The sequence below is a fragment of the Apus apus genome, chromosome 9, assembly GCF_020740795.1.
Source record: "Apus apus isolate bApuApu2 chromosome 9, bApuApu2.pri.cur, whole genome shotgun sequence".
Taxonomy (NCBI): Eukaryota; Metazoa; Chordata; class Aves; order Apodiformes; family Apodidae; genus Apus; species Apus apus.
The window spans coordinates 13,448,999-13,465,330 of NC_067290.1; the positions used below are offsets into that span (position 1 = coordinate 13,448,999).

At 38.5% G+C, this 16,332-nt stretch overlaps 1 protein-coding gene across 12 annotated transcripts in view; it reads right to left on the reverse strand.

Moving 5' to 3' along the window:
* PBRM1 (polybromo 1) overlaps positions 1-16,332 on the reverse strand; it is a 57,606-nt gene that overhangs the window by 7,925 nt on the left and 33,349 nt on the right. For 11 of the 12 annotated variants that reach the window (XM_051627202.1, XM_051627196.1, XM_051627200.1 and 8 more), the window contains 7 exons: positions 16,056-16,213; positions 14,991-15,257; positions 13,453-13,598; positions 12,988-13,145; positions 12,163-12,346; positions 10,471-10,681; positions 7,154-7,355 (listed from right to left, as the gene is read on the reverse strand). In XM_051627202.1, coding sequence (XP_051483162.1) covers positions 7,154-7,355; positions 10,471-10,681; positions 12,163-12,346; positions 12,988-13,145; positions 13,453-13,598; positions 14,991-15,257; positions 16,056-16,213 — 1,326 coding nt within the window. Of the gene's footprint in view, positions 1-3,200; positions 3,360-7,153; positions 7,356-10,470; positions 10,682-12,162; positions 12,347-12,987; positions 13,146-13,452; positions 13,599-14,990; positions 15,258-16,055; positions 16,214-16,332 lie in introns of all 12 variants that reach the window. The other variant, XM_051627205.1, reaches the window with a different exon arrangement.

A 16,332-nucleotide genomic window follows, 5' to 3' on the forward strand; every position in this document is an offset into this window, starting at 1 on the left:
AGACACCAAACTCAACTGGAACACAAATAAAAACCTATAATTTTTCTGCATTGCATATGCAATATCAACAGACAAAAGCCCTACAACATTTGCATACTTAAAACCAGTGGCAGTGACAGGGGTGATTTTTGTTAAACCATCTCCAGTACAAATTAAGGAAGCAACTCAAATTTTAAACCTGACAGCACTGGATGTGCTGAGCTGCGGTGACTTGAATCTCATGTCATTAGCCTGAAGTAAAAGAATTTACAAAGAGCCCCTGAAGTTCCTCACAGAATCTCACTAACAATGTTAGTAGGATAGGATAATCAATAGTCTGAAGAGGACAGGTTTGTGTTGCTGCTCATAGCTTCAGTTTTCTGCATGTGAGGAAAGACAACTTAGAGCTTATTCTGCTTTTGGCCCAGGCTTGTTGAATCTACACAATATAACCACATTTCTGTTTATTAGAATGTAACTTGCTTGTCCCTCACCTGTCTCCTGGGCTTTTTAATTTAAATGGATTCGCTGTCAGGTAACAAAGGAAAAGCGTTAGAAAGACAATGAAAAGATAACAGAGGACAGAGCAAGTCTAGAGAGATGAGGTATGTTTAGAAATGTGTAATTGCTGGGGTTTCTACAGTGTGTTTCAAGAAACCACCTACTGAAACTTTGCCACACTCCCAGGAACTCAGAAAAGAAACTTTCAGAACAGGGACTTCTGGAATAAGACCAGCCAAAAACAAAGCCATCACAAGCTCAGAATTGAAACAGGTGGGGCAGCTCCAAAATACAAACTAAATTTGTCAGTTCCTGAGGAAGAGTTATAAAGGTGAGAAACCTGAAATTCCAAAAGCTTTACATGGAACAAACAACGAGAAAATAAAGAACTTATTTCCCTCAAATATTCATTTTCCACAGGACACCTAGATTGACTTATTTAATAGGTGTTAGGTACCTATTTCAAATATCTGGAAGCTCATCTGTACCTCTTTATTAACAGTGAAATTCATATTTCTATTGGAAAAAGTAGAAGAAATACAACAAAAGCATCCCTAGAATAAAGGGCTTTCACTGTAGCTACTGCCTCGTACTTCCAGCACACCTCGAGCTTCAATCACATCTTCAATGCATTTTCATACACTTCTGAAGCTTTAAAACAAAATAAACCAAAAACCTCGAACGAAAAAATCCCATTTCTACAATTCCAGATAAAATACTCACTTAACAGCTGGCTGGATCAATAAAGTTGTAAACAAATCTCCAAGAGAAAACAGTTCTTGTAGCTTGTCACAAGACTGTAAGAGCAGCCACTTTCACACCCCTCCTACAAGTTACCACTTTGATTTTAAACTAATAAACATGGGGAAACTATTTCCATCTCCCACAGCTGTGACTGCTAAGGTCTTTCAAATCACCTGCTCTCCCTTTTTCTACTATAACAATGTAAGATTAAATAAACTTTTGCAATGCCTAAATTTACAAGCTAGTAGAGTGCTGTCCACTAAGAGAAATGCATCTCAGAAGGTATCCAGAGTTCTTGGACCTGAAGGTCATAAAGAAGTTCTATGAAATTCCATGATGGAGAAGTTCTCTGAACCAGAGAAAAGCAAACAAACTATGGAGGAGGATGTGAAAGAGGTCTCAACAGAAAAAGATACTTCTAAGTAAGACTTGTGGAAACTAAAAGATGAAATACTGTGGTTTTAAATGATCCACAAAAACAGAGTTTAAAAGGATCCACTCGATCATCCACTTTAAGGAAATATTTCACAATGCCAAAGTGAAGAGACTTGAATGTCTAACCACTGAGTAAGATGATGGTCTTAAATACTGGTTTGATTTTGAGAAGGCTGCTGCAATAAGTAAGCCAGCATGTGTAGTTTGCAGAATGCACATTTCCAGAAGGTTTAAGAAAGTGTCAGTAATAGGTATTACTGCCCATCAACACCTACCTCCAGAAAACTGGAAAAGTGACTCAATGCCAAAATAACCAAGAACCAATCCAAGAAAACAACCACAAGAGGATGATGTTTCTACGTATGCTAGATTAAAGTAGTTTACTCACAAAAAAGATCAGCACTGGAGAACTTTCTTTTTTTTCTTAATATATGCAAAGATATGTGCAAACACACACACAAAGACACACCAACTGCAAAAAGTTCAGAGGAAAACTGTAAGGGATAAAGCGAAAAAAACCCAAGAAACTGTGATGAAAAATGCTTCAGGCTGTCAGCTCTAAGTATGGTCACAGCCTGTGAGACAGGAAAGAAATAAGAGAAATGACCAAGAAAAAATAAAATGGAATAACTGGAATGCCTTATGGGAAAATGAAAAAAATCTCCAAAACTCAAAAGAAAAACCATCAAAATACTCATTTTTACCTACTCAGCACTACTTAGACCTTGACTGAAGCAATCTAATTATTTTTATTAGAAATGGGAGAAGAAAACCAATCAGGTCTTATGTAATTCAGTTTCTCACCATCGCATGGCTGATTCCCATACAAGAATCTCCAGTGGGCTACACTGTCCTCAGATCTGATATTGAAAATATTCACTCTCAGTACACTCCCTATGAACTCAAGTCAGATTATAACTGGTCATGAGCACAACACTCAGCAACAGGGACCTTGTGGAAGATCTCTCCAAGCTCACTTCTATTCTGAAAAACACCAGGATTTTGTATTTGTTTCTGCAATGGCTCTAGATCCTCGTCTGCTCTGTTTATCCGTGTCTAACCAGCAATCCTGTAAAGCTTTTGCTTGGGACTAAAATCTGGTTTGGATTCCATTTGCCTCTCACCTTCCTAACAAGAATAAATAAATAAACAATCTGCCTCCTGCTTCACCACTTCCACTGACGCTGCATGCACTACAAGAGTATACTTAGCTCACTCCCCTCCTGCCACAGCAGGGCTAAACATGACCTCTGCAAAGCAGAGTGAATAAACACAACTGCACACAAACAGAACAGAAATACTGCACAAGGAAAACCCTTTTTTCCTGCCTTTTCAACGGGCTACTCACTAGTGCAGCACGTAACATGGGACTACCAGGCCACTGCTGTGGTTACGTACACTCATTATGACCAAAGACTGAAGAAGCTCAACTTTTAGCTTTTTCTTCTGTAAGAACAAAGTGACCCAAGAGAGTGTTCAGAGTTATGAAGGGGGTTGATATAGTGGATGAGGAAAAAATGGTCATAGCTCCTACGTTTTACCTGCAACGGGTGTCAACTGCTGATTGAGCATTCCCATTGGTGTTGGTGGCGGCACCACCCCCATAAGAGCCCCGACAGGAGTGCCTGCCCGGGGGGAGGAATTCTGCTGCTGTGCTGCTCGCTCTCTCTCCTGCTGCTCAGCAACTTTAGCTGCCCGCTCTGTAAAAGTATTTTAGATTTTCAGTTCTGTTTTGTAACCCAGAATTTCAAAATATTATCTGTTCATTAAAAAGGACTAGTCAAACACTGGCATAGTTTAGTCAAATATGAAGTAGAACAGATGAATCTTTTTATACAGCATATGATTTGATTTCATGTGGCTGCAGCTAAGACTTTTAGAGAACCTTTCATGAAAAATATTCCACAAAGTTTTATGTTTTTCTTTAAAAAAAATATTAAAATAAATAATAAAATAAAAATTTAAAAAGTCAAAGAACAAATTTGATAATAACACCAGTGTTACCAACATGAAGCAGCAGTCCAGCACTAGGCTCAGTCCACACTAGGAAAACATGGCAAAACATTCCCTCTTTTGACACCACTGGCTCAGCTGAACCAGTTACGGCCAAGGTCAGCAGCTCTCATGTACATTTGCTACCAGCTGCTGCTGGAATTGTTAAGCACCATGTCTATCAGACATGCCCTAAAGTAAGATAAAAACAGCAGACAGCAGTGCTAGCCAGTGGCCCATTTGTTCTTGGGCTCCCCATACATTCTACTGCTGATGCAGCTGAAAAGTGGTAGCAAAGTCGGGAAGCATTTGCAAAGTTTCCCTAGTGTAGATAGGTCCTTAGTATTTGGAACATAACAAGCAGCAGTTTGATGAATTAAAAATATTGTTCTCTGCCTTCTTCTATTGTTTTCCCCATTCTTATCCCCTTTGAGCTATTGTTTCTTTCTTTTTAATTTTTTTTTTTTTTGGCTGAAGATGTCTAACTCACATTGTGCTGCTCACTGGAGGTCATGTGTGTCCTTTGTACGATGAATCTGGTCATTATCTCAATCAAGTTTCTCACTGTGACTGCAAGAACAAAAGGTCTACTGCAGGGGAAATCTGACCAGAGGACAATTTGATATTAAGGGAGGGGCAAAAGGTCATGGGAAGAAGAAAGAAAAACAAAAACAAAACAACAACCCAAGCAAACAGAGGAGATAAACTGAATGCACACTCAAGGTGCTTTGGGGACATGCAAGTTGCTGATTTGTTTACTCTGAACGTTGTATCTGACTGACACAATGAGGAACAACAAAGAATAAATGAATGCAGCATACATCTCGAGCAAATTTTAACAACACTGAACGCAGGGTTAGAAGGTCTCTTGCAGTTGGTGAAAGATGAAAACTGCCACCAAAACAGCAATCACAAGAAGAAGTTCATCAAGGAGATAAAGTTATGCATCCTGCCAACATTACTGGTTTTCTCTAGTGTATGACTTCAAATGTCTATAATGCATTTGCCTCCTGTAGAACCTTGTTCGTGCAGCTTCTAGCACTACTTCCATACACTGAAAGACCAGTTTCATTTCCAAAGGCATGTCCCTCCTTCTTTTCACTTCTCTCATTTCGGGAAGCGATGACGACGCACAGAAACTCCTGAATTTCCTACAGCCAACTCAAATGTGATTGAGAACAAAATACAGAAGACATTTAAGGTAGATCCTGAAGTAGAAAAATGAGATAATCCTCTTCAGAGCAGAGCAAGTGTCTGGGGAAAAGATGAAGCGGCTGTTCTGACTCCCACCTACTTTTGGCCAACTAAAAGAAAATGGTCAGATAAAAGCAAAAGTTCTGAAGATGCTGTGATGAACGAGAAATTACTGTAAAGTGTTCAGTTTTATCAGACTTCAGAGTGCTAAGCACTGAAGAAGGACCTTTGAAGAAGGACAGTACTTGAAGTTCTACCTAGTCTCTATCCATGACTGCCACAGAACTAACAGCTGAAAGTGCTGCCAAGGGGAACTGTAGCAGGTGTCTAGAAGTTCAACCTTGAGCATTCAATCTAATGAACCTTCAACATTAAACCCAAATTGTTTAGGCCAGGACTTGAGATCATTCAAACATTTCCAATACATCTCAAGAGACAGGAAAAAGACCTTCTGCTTTGAACAGAGCTTTACTTGAAAAGAGGCCTTTATGTCAGTCCCATGCATTATTCTATTATATTTTGAGGGGTTTCCACAGTGCAGTTTGCCATGCAGTCATTTCCAATGCAGCCTGTTCCTTGCTCAACTATTGCTAAAAAAACAACTATTATCCTGCACATATACCAAATGACATTTTCAATGGGTCAAAATGGATCTCAAATGCAAACTACTTTTCACCAGAACATGGAAAGGCATTTTTTCACTGAAATGAACCATGCCTGTTCCCTGTTCCCTGGTGCATGTCCACACTAGAGAGCATGTGAATTTTGACTTGTCACAGTGGAAGGAGAGGAGTTTCTCTCCTTTCACACATGGTAAGCAAACACAGTTTGGACACTTCATAACCCCATTCCAATCCTTCAAAACCAAACAGAAGTAGGTCTTGCTCTGCACAGACACCACGCCAGAGAAACTGCAGGCCAAAACTCAAAAGCTTTGGAAAATGTAGAGAAAGAGGATTAAAATGGAAGCATGTAGGCAATCATTAACACAGTGGCCAGACACTGTTGCTACCATTACGTTACAGCTAAGTCTTCCTGCAGAAGGGCAAGACATCAAGCTGCACTAAGCTAAGAAGTGATGACATGCCAACCATCCTACTGCTTAAGAGTTAGGCTGTAAGGAGGGATCTGTCAATAAAAAGATACCACGTACAACTAGAAGGGTGTAAAAGGAGACTACCAGAGGAAAAAAGGAAGGCCACAGTACTTTCACAAAGAAAAAGCATTACCATTTCCCTTCACAGCATTTGCAGATAGTCAAGTGGTGCTACATTATTCTCCAGGGTTGCAAAGAGGTACTACTGTAAATTCAAAGGACTGAAGCAGCTGAGGGTGGAAAGTCACAGCATGCAGGCTTCTGGTTTGAAGATCAAAGCTGCCTTTAAGTTATAAGCATGCAGAAAACCTACCAAATCTCATTTTAAAAAAAGCTAGTTATAACTTTATTGGGCAGTAACTTTCTAAGGTATGGAAATTTTTCACATAGCATTTCCAAGAAATCTAAAGTAGTATTTTCTTCCAATAAAACTGCAATGGTTGCTTAAAAACAAATGGGTTTTATATGGGGAGTGTTGACACATTATTAACTGGAATAATAATTGTGGATGTTAAGCCAACATATTGGCTTAGGTAAGGGCCTGCTGTTAAAGTTCAGTTATATTATATTTTAATAAAATAAAGTTGAAACACAATGACCAATATCAGTAGGAAATAAAGACAGGAAGAAAGAGAGAAAGGTCTGAAGCATCTCATGCCTGTGAAACATTCCTAGGCTTACTTCAGGATATGAGATCTCTCAAAGTAATCAGTTACAATAGTGGATTAATACTGAAACTGAACAATAGGTCATATTTACAGTATCATAGCAGATTCTGCACTCTCAATTTTATTCCACCAAAGCTTTTTAGAACTCTTACTCAAGTAACTTTATCCCACTCCACTGTAAGTGTTCTTACCTGCTGCTACAGCTCTGAAGAGCTTCTTGTCCAAAATTCCCCCCAGTCCTCCTTTAAGGAAACTTTCACAAACCATTTTTCCAGCCCAGGGTCTTCATTCTCCCTTACTTCTAATGTGTCCCCATTTTCTTGGTCTTTGTTCATTTGGTTAATTACCAGTTGTGCACTACCTAACTTAAACATGCTCTTTGCTCCTCTTCAGTCATCTCTCAATATGATCTTCTCTTTAAGGTACATCCAGAATACACACACAAATATCTTCTTTTAAAAAACCTGTCATCTGAGTAATAGTAATGAATGAATCGAGAAAGAAAAAAAGCAGAAAGGACTTGAGCATCTTAGTTTTTATTTACCTTCATATTCAGCTTTCTTTGTTGCTTCCAAGTTTCTCCATTCAGTTCCTACAAGCCTGCTGAGCTCTCCAAAGGAGTAGTCTGGGTGCTGAGCTTTAATCACAGCTCTCATCTCACTGCTAAATAAGATGTACCCACTCATGTTGATCTTCCTTTTTGATCCCTCCTTCTTGGTGCTGCCCTTAACAGACTTGGGAGTGGACTGTGAGAGAAAGCAGTTATGACCAGAAGTGTACAAAAGAGAAGCTTCTTGACATACAACATTCAAAGCTGTAAGAAACAGTATTTTAAAATATTCCTGCATTTCTCTTGAACATACTTGCACAAGGACCATCCAACCTTACAGCCCCTAAAGAGAGACTCTGTCTCCTACTGACGCATGACAAGAGCATATACACACATTTAGGAAATTTACACAGGGGAAAAAAAACAACCTGCAATGTTCTGATGCTTTTTAACTCTTCCAGACATACTCCCACCTTTATAACAGAGGCTTCAAAAAACTCTCAGTAAGACAACACTGAATGCATATTATTAGCTGAAATCATTCCAAACTGAATGAGAGGACTAAGAAAGGCTGAGCAGCAAACAAGTGTCTGTTTGAAAGGCCAGAAGAGAATATAATTTTGTAAGAGATTTCACCCATTATCCTGTTCAGAAATACTGCCAATACAAATTGAGTATAACATCTTATTTGCCATTGCACATATTAGGGAAATGCTTCCCCACTTATTCCTGGGCCTTTGCAACCTCTGCCCTCCTGGGCTCCAACTTTCAACTCTTGTCATCCCTAAGTACTCTCTATTTTGCCTGCCAGACTTTTCTTTCTCTCTAGTGTTCAGCTCCCATTACATAAGTAGCCATTTCTCCCTGCAAAAGTCAAAGTCAAGCAGCACAACAGGGTCACATCATGTTCTACATGTTGATTAGTAACAAAAATTCTGCTCCTTCGCTTTCCCCACCATGGATGCTCATGATGAGAACTCCTTGATGTTTCCAGCCATAAAAAATCTAACCTGTTCTGACAACTACTGAGATACCACAGCAGGAACCCCCTTTTTGAAGGCTCGTCTCACTTCTATTTGTCACAGGAGACCATAACAGATCTGTACTCTGATCAACAAAGCTCTGATCACTGTGCCACCACACCAAAAACACTCAAAAGGCCCTCCTCATATCCTGAACATCACAAATTTCTCACATCTTGAAAACTGTAATTGTTAAGAAATACCTGGGAAAATATAGGCAGCTGTTTTGGTTTTGTCCTGAAGTTCTGGTCATGTTTAACTCCTCCTACTTGCCACTTTGAGCCCTGCAGTTCAACACTCTCCTCTCAGCTAAAAACAAAGCTTCAGCAATACCAAGACACTTAAAGTCTTGACCATCAATTTACGCAAGCCATTGCATAAACAGAGGCATACTTCTATGTTATTCCAAACTTCACCATATTTATTCTCAAATGGCAATCCACCCTTAATGTTTTAATTATGAACCTAAAGACAGTACTTGGCTTTTTGGGTGGAAGTCTTTTAGGTTTGTCTCTAAGATGGAGAAGTGAAGAAAACTCCATGCAGGTTCTGGGATGACACACAGGGAACACAGAAGTCATCCTGGCTGCTCAGGCCAGCCCATGTTGGCAGATGAAGAGTTTTCAATTCAGAAACAGATTTCATTATATATTTGACCTCTTACACATCTGTACTTAGATAGCCACAAGTTTATGAGCTGATTTTGCCTCTAGACTGTTGCCTTTGCAACAGCTTTGATAACAATAATCTAATGTATAAGTCTACTCATTAGTTTGGAAGGGCAAAGAGATCTACAAGAAACTCTAAGAATTCTGAATTTAGTTCCTGTATTTTCTATTCTTTTACATCTCCAATTCATCAACTTTTTAATTAACAAAACCTTTTCCATCTGAGTCAGATAACTGCATATTCAGTTTTAGGTGTGTAAGAGAAGAAATAAACCAGGATACCCCTTCTATGCCTTTTCTCAGCCATGTTGCTAAAGCAAAAAATGAAGTTCCACATATTTTAACTTGAATCACAGCAAACTGCAGCAGGAGAGCATCATCCACCTATTTGTCAAGCCCAACAATACCACGTATTCACTTGTCTTGTCTCCTTTTATCTTTAGGTGTAGTAAGAACGTACATGTTATCAGGAGGAAAGAAGCTTAAAAATTCTGTTATTGTACTTTAATGTCAAATGCTTAACAATGGTAATATTTTGATTTATAAAATGTTACTCTCCCCTTCCTAAAGTATTACATTACTTGGATGATGCTGGTAACATGCTTTCTATCTAATACTCTGCCAGTTTTTATGTGACTTATGAAATCCAGCACATTAAAAGAGCAGAGAAACAACCTTGCACAGGAAAATGTACTTGGTGGTCTGCCCACACAGCACAAATCTAAACCAGCTAAAGCTTTCAATTTCATTAACTCCTTTTCATGACATCCAAAGACAGTCAATTCTATCCAGAGATCACATCCTTTCCTCAACTACCAATAAGGCTGTGACCTCACAGTCAATGTAATGCAGCAGAAATCCAAATTGCTGGATCCAAATATGTCTGAAATTCCCTCCTGTTCCCAGCAGGCCATTCCCATTGCCTCTTCAATGCTGGCATGAGCTTGCATGTGGGTATGAGTCAGACAAAGGGTTTAATCTAGTTGCAAAAAACCTGGTTTTGGATAGGTTGATTTCCAGTGAAAGCAGTTCCTCACCATGCTTCAATACTCAGCTACATGAATGTCAGGGCTTGTTCAGGAGACACAGCCAAGAGGGAAGGGGGTCCAAAGTCCCCCAATTTCAGCAGCAGCAATCTCTCATGCCACATTGAAGCAGCATATAACCATACACAATTCCGCATTTACCTCCTATCCATTTATCAGCAAGTTAATAGTACAGCTTCTAGTACACCCAGTTCTTCCAATTTTTGAAACAAGTTCTTATTTCCAGGTAAGAATGAGTGGTTACTCCATAATCAAAGAGTGGGGTTTCTTCCTTTGAGGATGATGCACAGTATTTTAAAAAAATATTGCAAAACTGTAACACCCAAAATGCTACCTTTATTCAAAATTTAAGGGAAAAAATGGGTGTTAAGTAAGTTGAAAATTACATTTAAATCCTTAGATCCCAACCTTCTATTTTATGTAAGACCCAATATTTCTGATAGTTATTCCATAGACCTGTAAGCTGAAGTATAAATCTCTCCTGTGTAGATGATATAATGTTACTGCTTGTTTATTTGTGTTGGGGAAAGAATGTGGAATATAAAGGTTTGAGGTTTCTCAAGGAAGATCCTTACCTGTGGTGGAGTATAAGGCATTATATCCAATTCACTGGCTAATGGGGTCTGAAGCTGAGGCATAGAGGGTGTTTCAGTCATATCACCTTCCTCTTCTCCCATCTCTTCCATGTCCTCATCACCTCCTTCCAACTCAGCAAATTTTGCTTCTAGCTGCTGAATCTTCTTTTCCAGTAGTGGAGATGGTTCCTTCTGAGGAACTATGGGTTTTCTGAAACGTGGAGGAGGAAGACAAAAAGCAGATGAGAATATACAAATACTTCAGAGGAGACAGCATATATTTTTTTAAGAGAAAACCAACACAGAAACAACAGTGACTCAGGATGAGCCTGTGCTTGCCTTCAGAACACTAGAAATCATTCAGTGTCATAGAATCATAGAATGCGTTGGGTTGGAAGGGACCATTTAAGGTCTTCTAGTCCAACCCCCCTGCAGTGAGCAGAGAGCTGTTTAACTAGATCAGGTCGCTCAGAGCCCCGTCAAGCCTGACTTTGAATGTGTCCAGCGATGGGGCCTTCAAAACCTCTCTGGTCAACCTGGTTCGAGTGTTTCACTATCCTCATGCTAAATAACTTCTTTCTAATGTCTAATCTAAATCTACCCTGCTCTACTTAAAAGACCATTGTCCCTAATCCTGTCACTATATACCCTTGTAAACAGTCCCTCCACAGCTCTCCTGTAGGCCCCAGGTGTCCATGGGCAGTTTCATTTCAGTCACTTGTTAGGATTTATCTTAGGAGAAGAAAAAAAAAAAAGGAAAGAAAAAAAAAGCACCACTTAACACCATATATTCCTCAGATTTTACATTTTACTTAAGTTAGAACTTAGTATCAATGCTCATCAACTAGAAAGCTATTTGTTACCTGTGCTGAGGATTTCAGTAGGTTAACAACATCGAAGTGAATATACCAATCTGATAATGTAATGACTTTTACTGAAGTCAGAGGAAAAAGAAAAAAAATCCACTGGTATTAAGACCATGAAAACACTGATGCTATCTGGACTTCTTCCCAAAAGTGTGATTAGTCAAAACTCACGTTCTCCTACACCTGTGACTTACATACGTACTGGGACTGGCTGTGATGGAGTTCATTCTCTGCACAGTAGCCTGTATGGTGCTGTGCTTTGGATTTGTGACCACAACAGTGTTGATATCCTGTTGTATATTGTAAAGGCCAATCAGTGTTGGCACATTGTTATGGCCTTTTCTTTTTCCCACTCTGCCTCCTCAGGAAGTAGACCGGGTTTGGGCAAGAAGCTGGGAGGGGACACAGCTAGGATAGCTGACCAAAGGGCTATTCCATACCACCCAACATTGTGCTCAGCATTAATAGCTGGAGGAAAGGAGGAGGAAGAGGAGATATTCAGGACTATGGCATTTGTCTTTTCAATAACTATGATGCATGCTGAGGTCCTGCCTTCCAGGAAACAGCTGAACATCTGCCTTCCCATGGAAAGTAGATAATTCCTTATTTTGATTTCTTTGCATGTATGGCTTTGCTTCACTTATTAAACTGTCTTTATCCTGACCCAGCAGTTGCTTTTCCATTTGCCCTTCCAATTCTCTCTCCTACCCTGCTGCGGAGCAGGGAGCAGGCAGCTGGGTGGGGGCTCAGCTGCCAGCCAGGGTCAGCCCACCACAATACAGAAGGCTGCTCAGGTGGACCCCCCACATTCCCACTGCATTTTTACCTAAAATAGTATATCTCATCATCTACAACTTTTGCGGAGAGTGAAAACCTCTTCAGCCCTTTAAACTTCTTCATTTGTTTGTCGCTTTCGTTGTAGCGACTCTCGCAAAGGAAAACATCATTTTCAGAGATTTCTGTTGGTCTGCAGGAGAGGAAGTCTTTGAAGGACAGAACGGCACACTTTCCTGCAGAAATGAAAGAGCTGGGTAAGAAGGCTGCCATACTTGCAGATACCTTACAGAAAGTGTGGAAAATCAAGTTTTTGCCAGTCTCCGAAGTCTGGATGATTCCCAGTATTTGGCACAACTACGGAAAACACACCAACTGATAATCCACATTCAATAATGGCACCCATGAGAAACCTACAAGAACTTCATGCAGCTTGTTCTTTTAAAAAGAACAAGAAAGCCCCAGGAACATTAGTCAGTTAATTATATTTAGCACAGCATCATAACCACAAAACAAAGTACACTGTCAATCTTATGTAACAAACCAAATTTTAAGCTCCTTCTGGACTTACTTTCCAGGTAACACATACTGGAATAATTACAATAATAAGCAAGAACAATGGAGTTTTCTGTTTCTGGCTGCAGACAATGTTCACTTTAATATCATATACATAACAAGTTTCCTTATAGTGAAAATTCTCACTACAGGTCCCAAAAACAGGAATGCATGTAAGAAATGGACTTGAATATCTCTCCTCACCCGCTCAATACAGAAAAAGACCCATACTTGGAATCCAGCCTACACATAGCTATAGATCACTTCAGATTGTATAGAAAAAGAAACAGTGTCCATGGGATCTAAAGTTGCTAATAATTACCCAAAATGCATGTCATAGGACAGGTCTCCTCCAAGTTACTTAGAAACACTTCCTTCTTGTAGAACATTTTAGTTGGTTCATGTTCAGTTTCTTCAGGATGTATAAAGATTGGACCAAAGAAATATGCAGCTCCATCTCTCACCCACATCTTTTCAATTCTGGGAAGAAAACCAAACCACTGACATAAATGAAAGGTCACTCCTCCTACATGACACAGTTGGACCCACAAGGTTGTTCAGGAAGACTGTCACTAAAAAACAAGTACAGAAGAACACCCTAATCCAACTGTACAACTTTAACACCTTTTTATTAGGCAGCTAAACTTCTCCCTCAATCTATTAAGGGTTGTAACATTTACAATTTTCCTTCAAAAGATTTTTTTCCCCATCCTTTTATACTTTTTGCAACAAGATTGTCTTTTGTCCAAGTGATTTTTATAGACACAAGTAAAGAAGTTGCACCTACCTTCCCACTCGAGGTCGCACTAACCCATGTGATTTTATGAAGACACAGTCCCCAACCTTAAGCCACATATCATTGTAGCAGAGCTGCTCAAAGTAATGGCAACCAGGTTCTCCATTGGACATTTCTACTGGGACATCTTCTTTGTCCTGCAGAAGAATATGCATTTAGAAATTTGTGGAAGAAGGAAAACCAAACATGAAAATAAAAATATGCCAGATGCAAGTAAAAGACTTTGCTCTATCTTTACGTTACAAATAATAAGCACATACTAAACAGCTGCACATGCAAAAGTGAGGGGTCTTGAAATTTAAAAATGAAACAGCAAAGCCAAAGATACCCCCCATGTATGTTGCAAACTTCCCTAGTTCACAAAACAGTAATTTTGGCAGAACAGTAATATACAAGTCCTTTTGTGTTCCAAATTAACTGGCCAAGCCAAGCCCTGTCAGCTTATTTTGACAGTTTGTTTTAAAGCACAGTAACATGTTTAAGAGGCAGGAGCTGAGTCTATGGGCAAGCTAACATATATAGAAATTTAATTATTCAACTCTCATACACAGTGATATGAACACTTCAAGCTTGCCAATTTCTACCATTTGCCCTATTTAATTTCTTAATTTTCAGTCAAAACTCATATTGTACCTCATTCGTCCTTTTAGTCTAGAAGTTGAGAAAGCCAATGAAAACACAGATATGTTTTCATACAAACCCCAGGTATGGAAGGAAAAGATGACACAAGTTCTCATTTTCTCCATAGAAATAATTTCTTCTTTTGTCATGATGTGAATAAATACAATATATACTAAGTATCAGATGAAAGCTGACAATGAATATGCAGCATATTCTATTCAAGAACTCAATGTAAAGTGGATTTCTTCTATGACTCTAAGTTTATTTTTTTGTCTCTAAATTTATTTTAGAGAAATTCAATTCAATTTAATTGATTTAATATGTTGGTTTAAATGTATTTCTTTTCTGACTTTAAATACAATAAACCATTTTACCCAGTATGTTGGGCAGAAATATTTTTATGCATTTCAACAACAAAACACTCAGTTATCAATCATAAATAGGTCACAAACAACAGAATATTATGTATTGCTTACTGCTGCCCAGCTACTCACTTTTTTTACTAAAAATACTACATAATGAAGCATTTCTGCATTGCCATTAGACTTCTAGTTCTACTGATTCTTTAGGCTTAAGGGAAATTTAAGTGGAAGTATAATTTTCTTTTCTGGAGTGGTAAAAAAAAGCCCAACCTCTTCACATGATCACATGACAGCAGTTGTAGAATCTAGTACACAATTTGTACACAATATGTACAAAGATGTACACAATATGTACACAATTTATCTTCTATTTAGTTTATTAATGTTTTGTTTGTATTTATGTACAAATGTCTGTAACATAATTTATAAAATAAACATTTATTTATATTTCATTGTGTCTGGATGCCATGAAACTGAGGTCATGAGGGCTCACATTTTGTCATTCTTTATCTGTCAACCATAACAGATGTTCCACTTGTCACATACCTTTTCAAGATGAAGGATACTTTCTCCCACCTTACTGTCCTCCAATGTTTCAGTGTGTTTCTCCTCCTCTACTTTGTCTGTATTAGCAAACACAGAAGCAACACGAACCACAGGCAGAGGCACATCTCGTGGGACAAACCTTACAGAGCTTACAGGCATAGTCCACAGTTTAATCTTTTTAAAAGATTTTGTCTTTGCAGAGTAACGTGACTCGCAGACATAGACATCCTCATCTCTGAAGTTTTCAGGACACAATTTAAAGTATTCCTGCAGAACAAAGAAAAAAATATTAAATATTTCAGCAACACACATGCACATCCCACAGACACACAGTTAACTCCCTCTCATGCCTCCTTTTTTTTTAATGTTTTTCTCAGAAACAGCTCTAGATTAATAAAGCCTTTCTGCCAAGTTATTTTCTTCCAATTTCACATCCAAGTTATATTAAAAATTAAAAGCAAACAACAAGAAATCCCACACTTAATTGAGTAAATTCAGTACAGACTACCATGTGAGAAAAATTAGGGTTTGTTTGTTTACCAAAACAGACCATGAAAAGTACCAATTTGCAGCCTAAAGCCACCTTTACAAGATCTGAGCTTTGATTTGGAAAGAGGAGCCGACCACAAATATTTGGGGGCAGCTGTAGCATTTTGTTCCACACAAACACACTTCATTCAAAAAAACTGGCTGAGACAATGTGGTCAATAAGCCAAAAGACCTCAGAACAAGGATGATGTGGAATTAAACTTGAGTCATAAACAAAAGACTTCATCCTCTCACCAAGCCAATCAAACCTAAATCCACACGCTTTTATGGGAACATTTAAGAAGTTATCTGCAATTTCTCTGCTACATGCTTCAAAAAAACATTTAGCTCATTATCTAATAAGCATGATTCTACAAATCAACCAGCATCGGCAAACAAAGAATACAAACAGTACACAGAAGCAAGTCATATTTTATTTAATGATTAGTAGAATGTCTGTTAGAATGCCCACACAGCTCTTCAAGAAAATAGCAGAGAACATATTTGCTTAACAAATTAGTCTAAATAGTCTCTCACCTTGACAAACATGACCACACATTTGCCTAAAATTTTACTAACAGGAACTTTATTGTAATAGTCACTTTTAAAAACTTCTTTCTCCAAGAATTTTCGTGTTGCAAGATGAAAAGTTTCATTTGGTCGATAAAACCAACAGCCATAGAGCCATTTCTCTCCTTTGAAGATAAAAAAACCCAACAAACAAAAAAGTGAATGGAGAAAGAAAGAGATAAAGTGTAAAATGGCATATTTTTCAGTACATGAGCAAGAAAAAACAACTATAGATTGATTAATC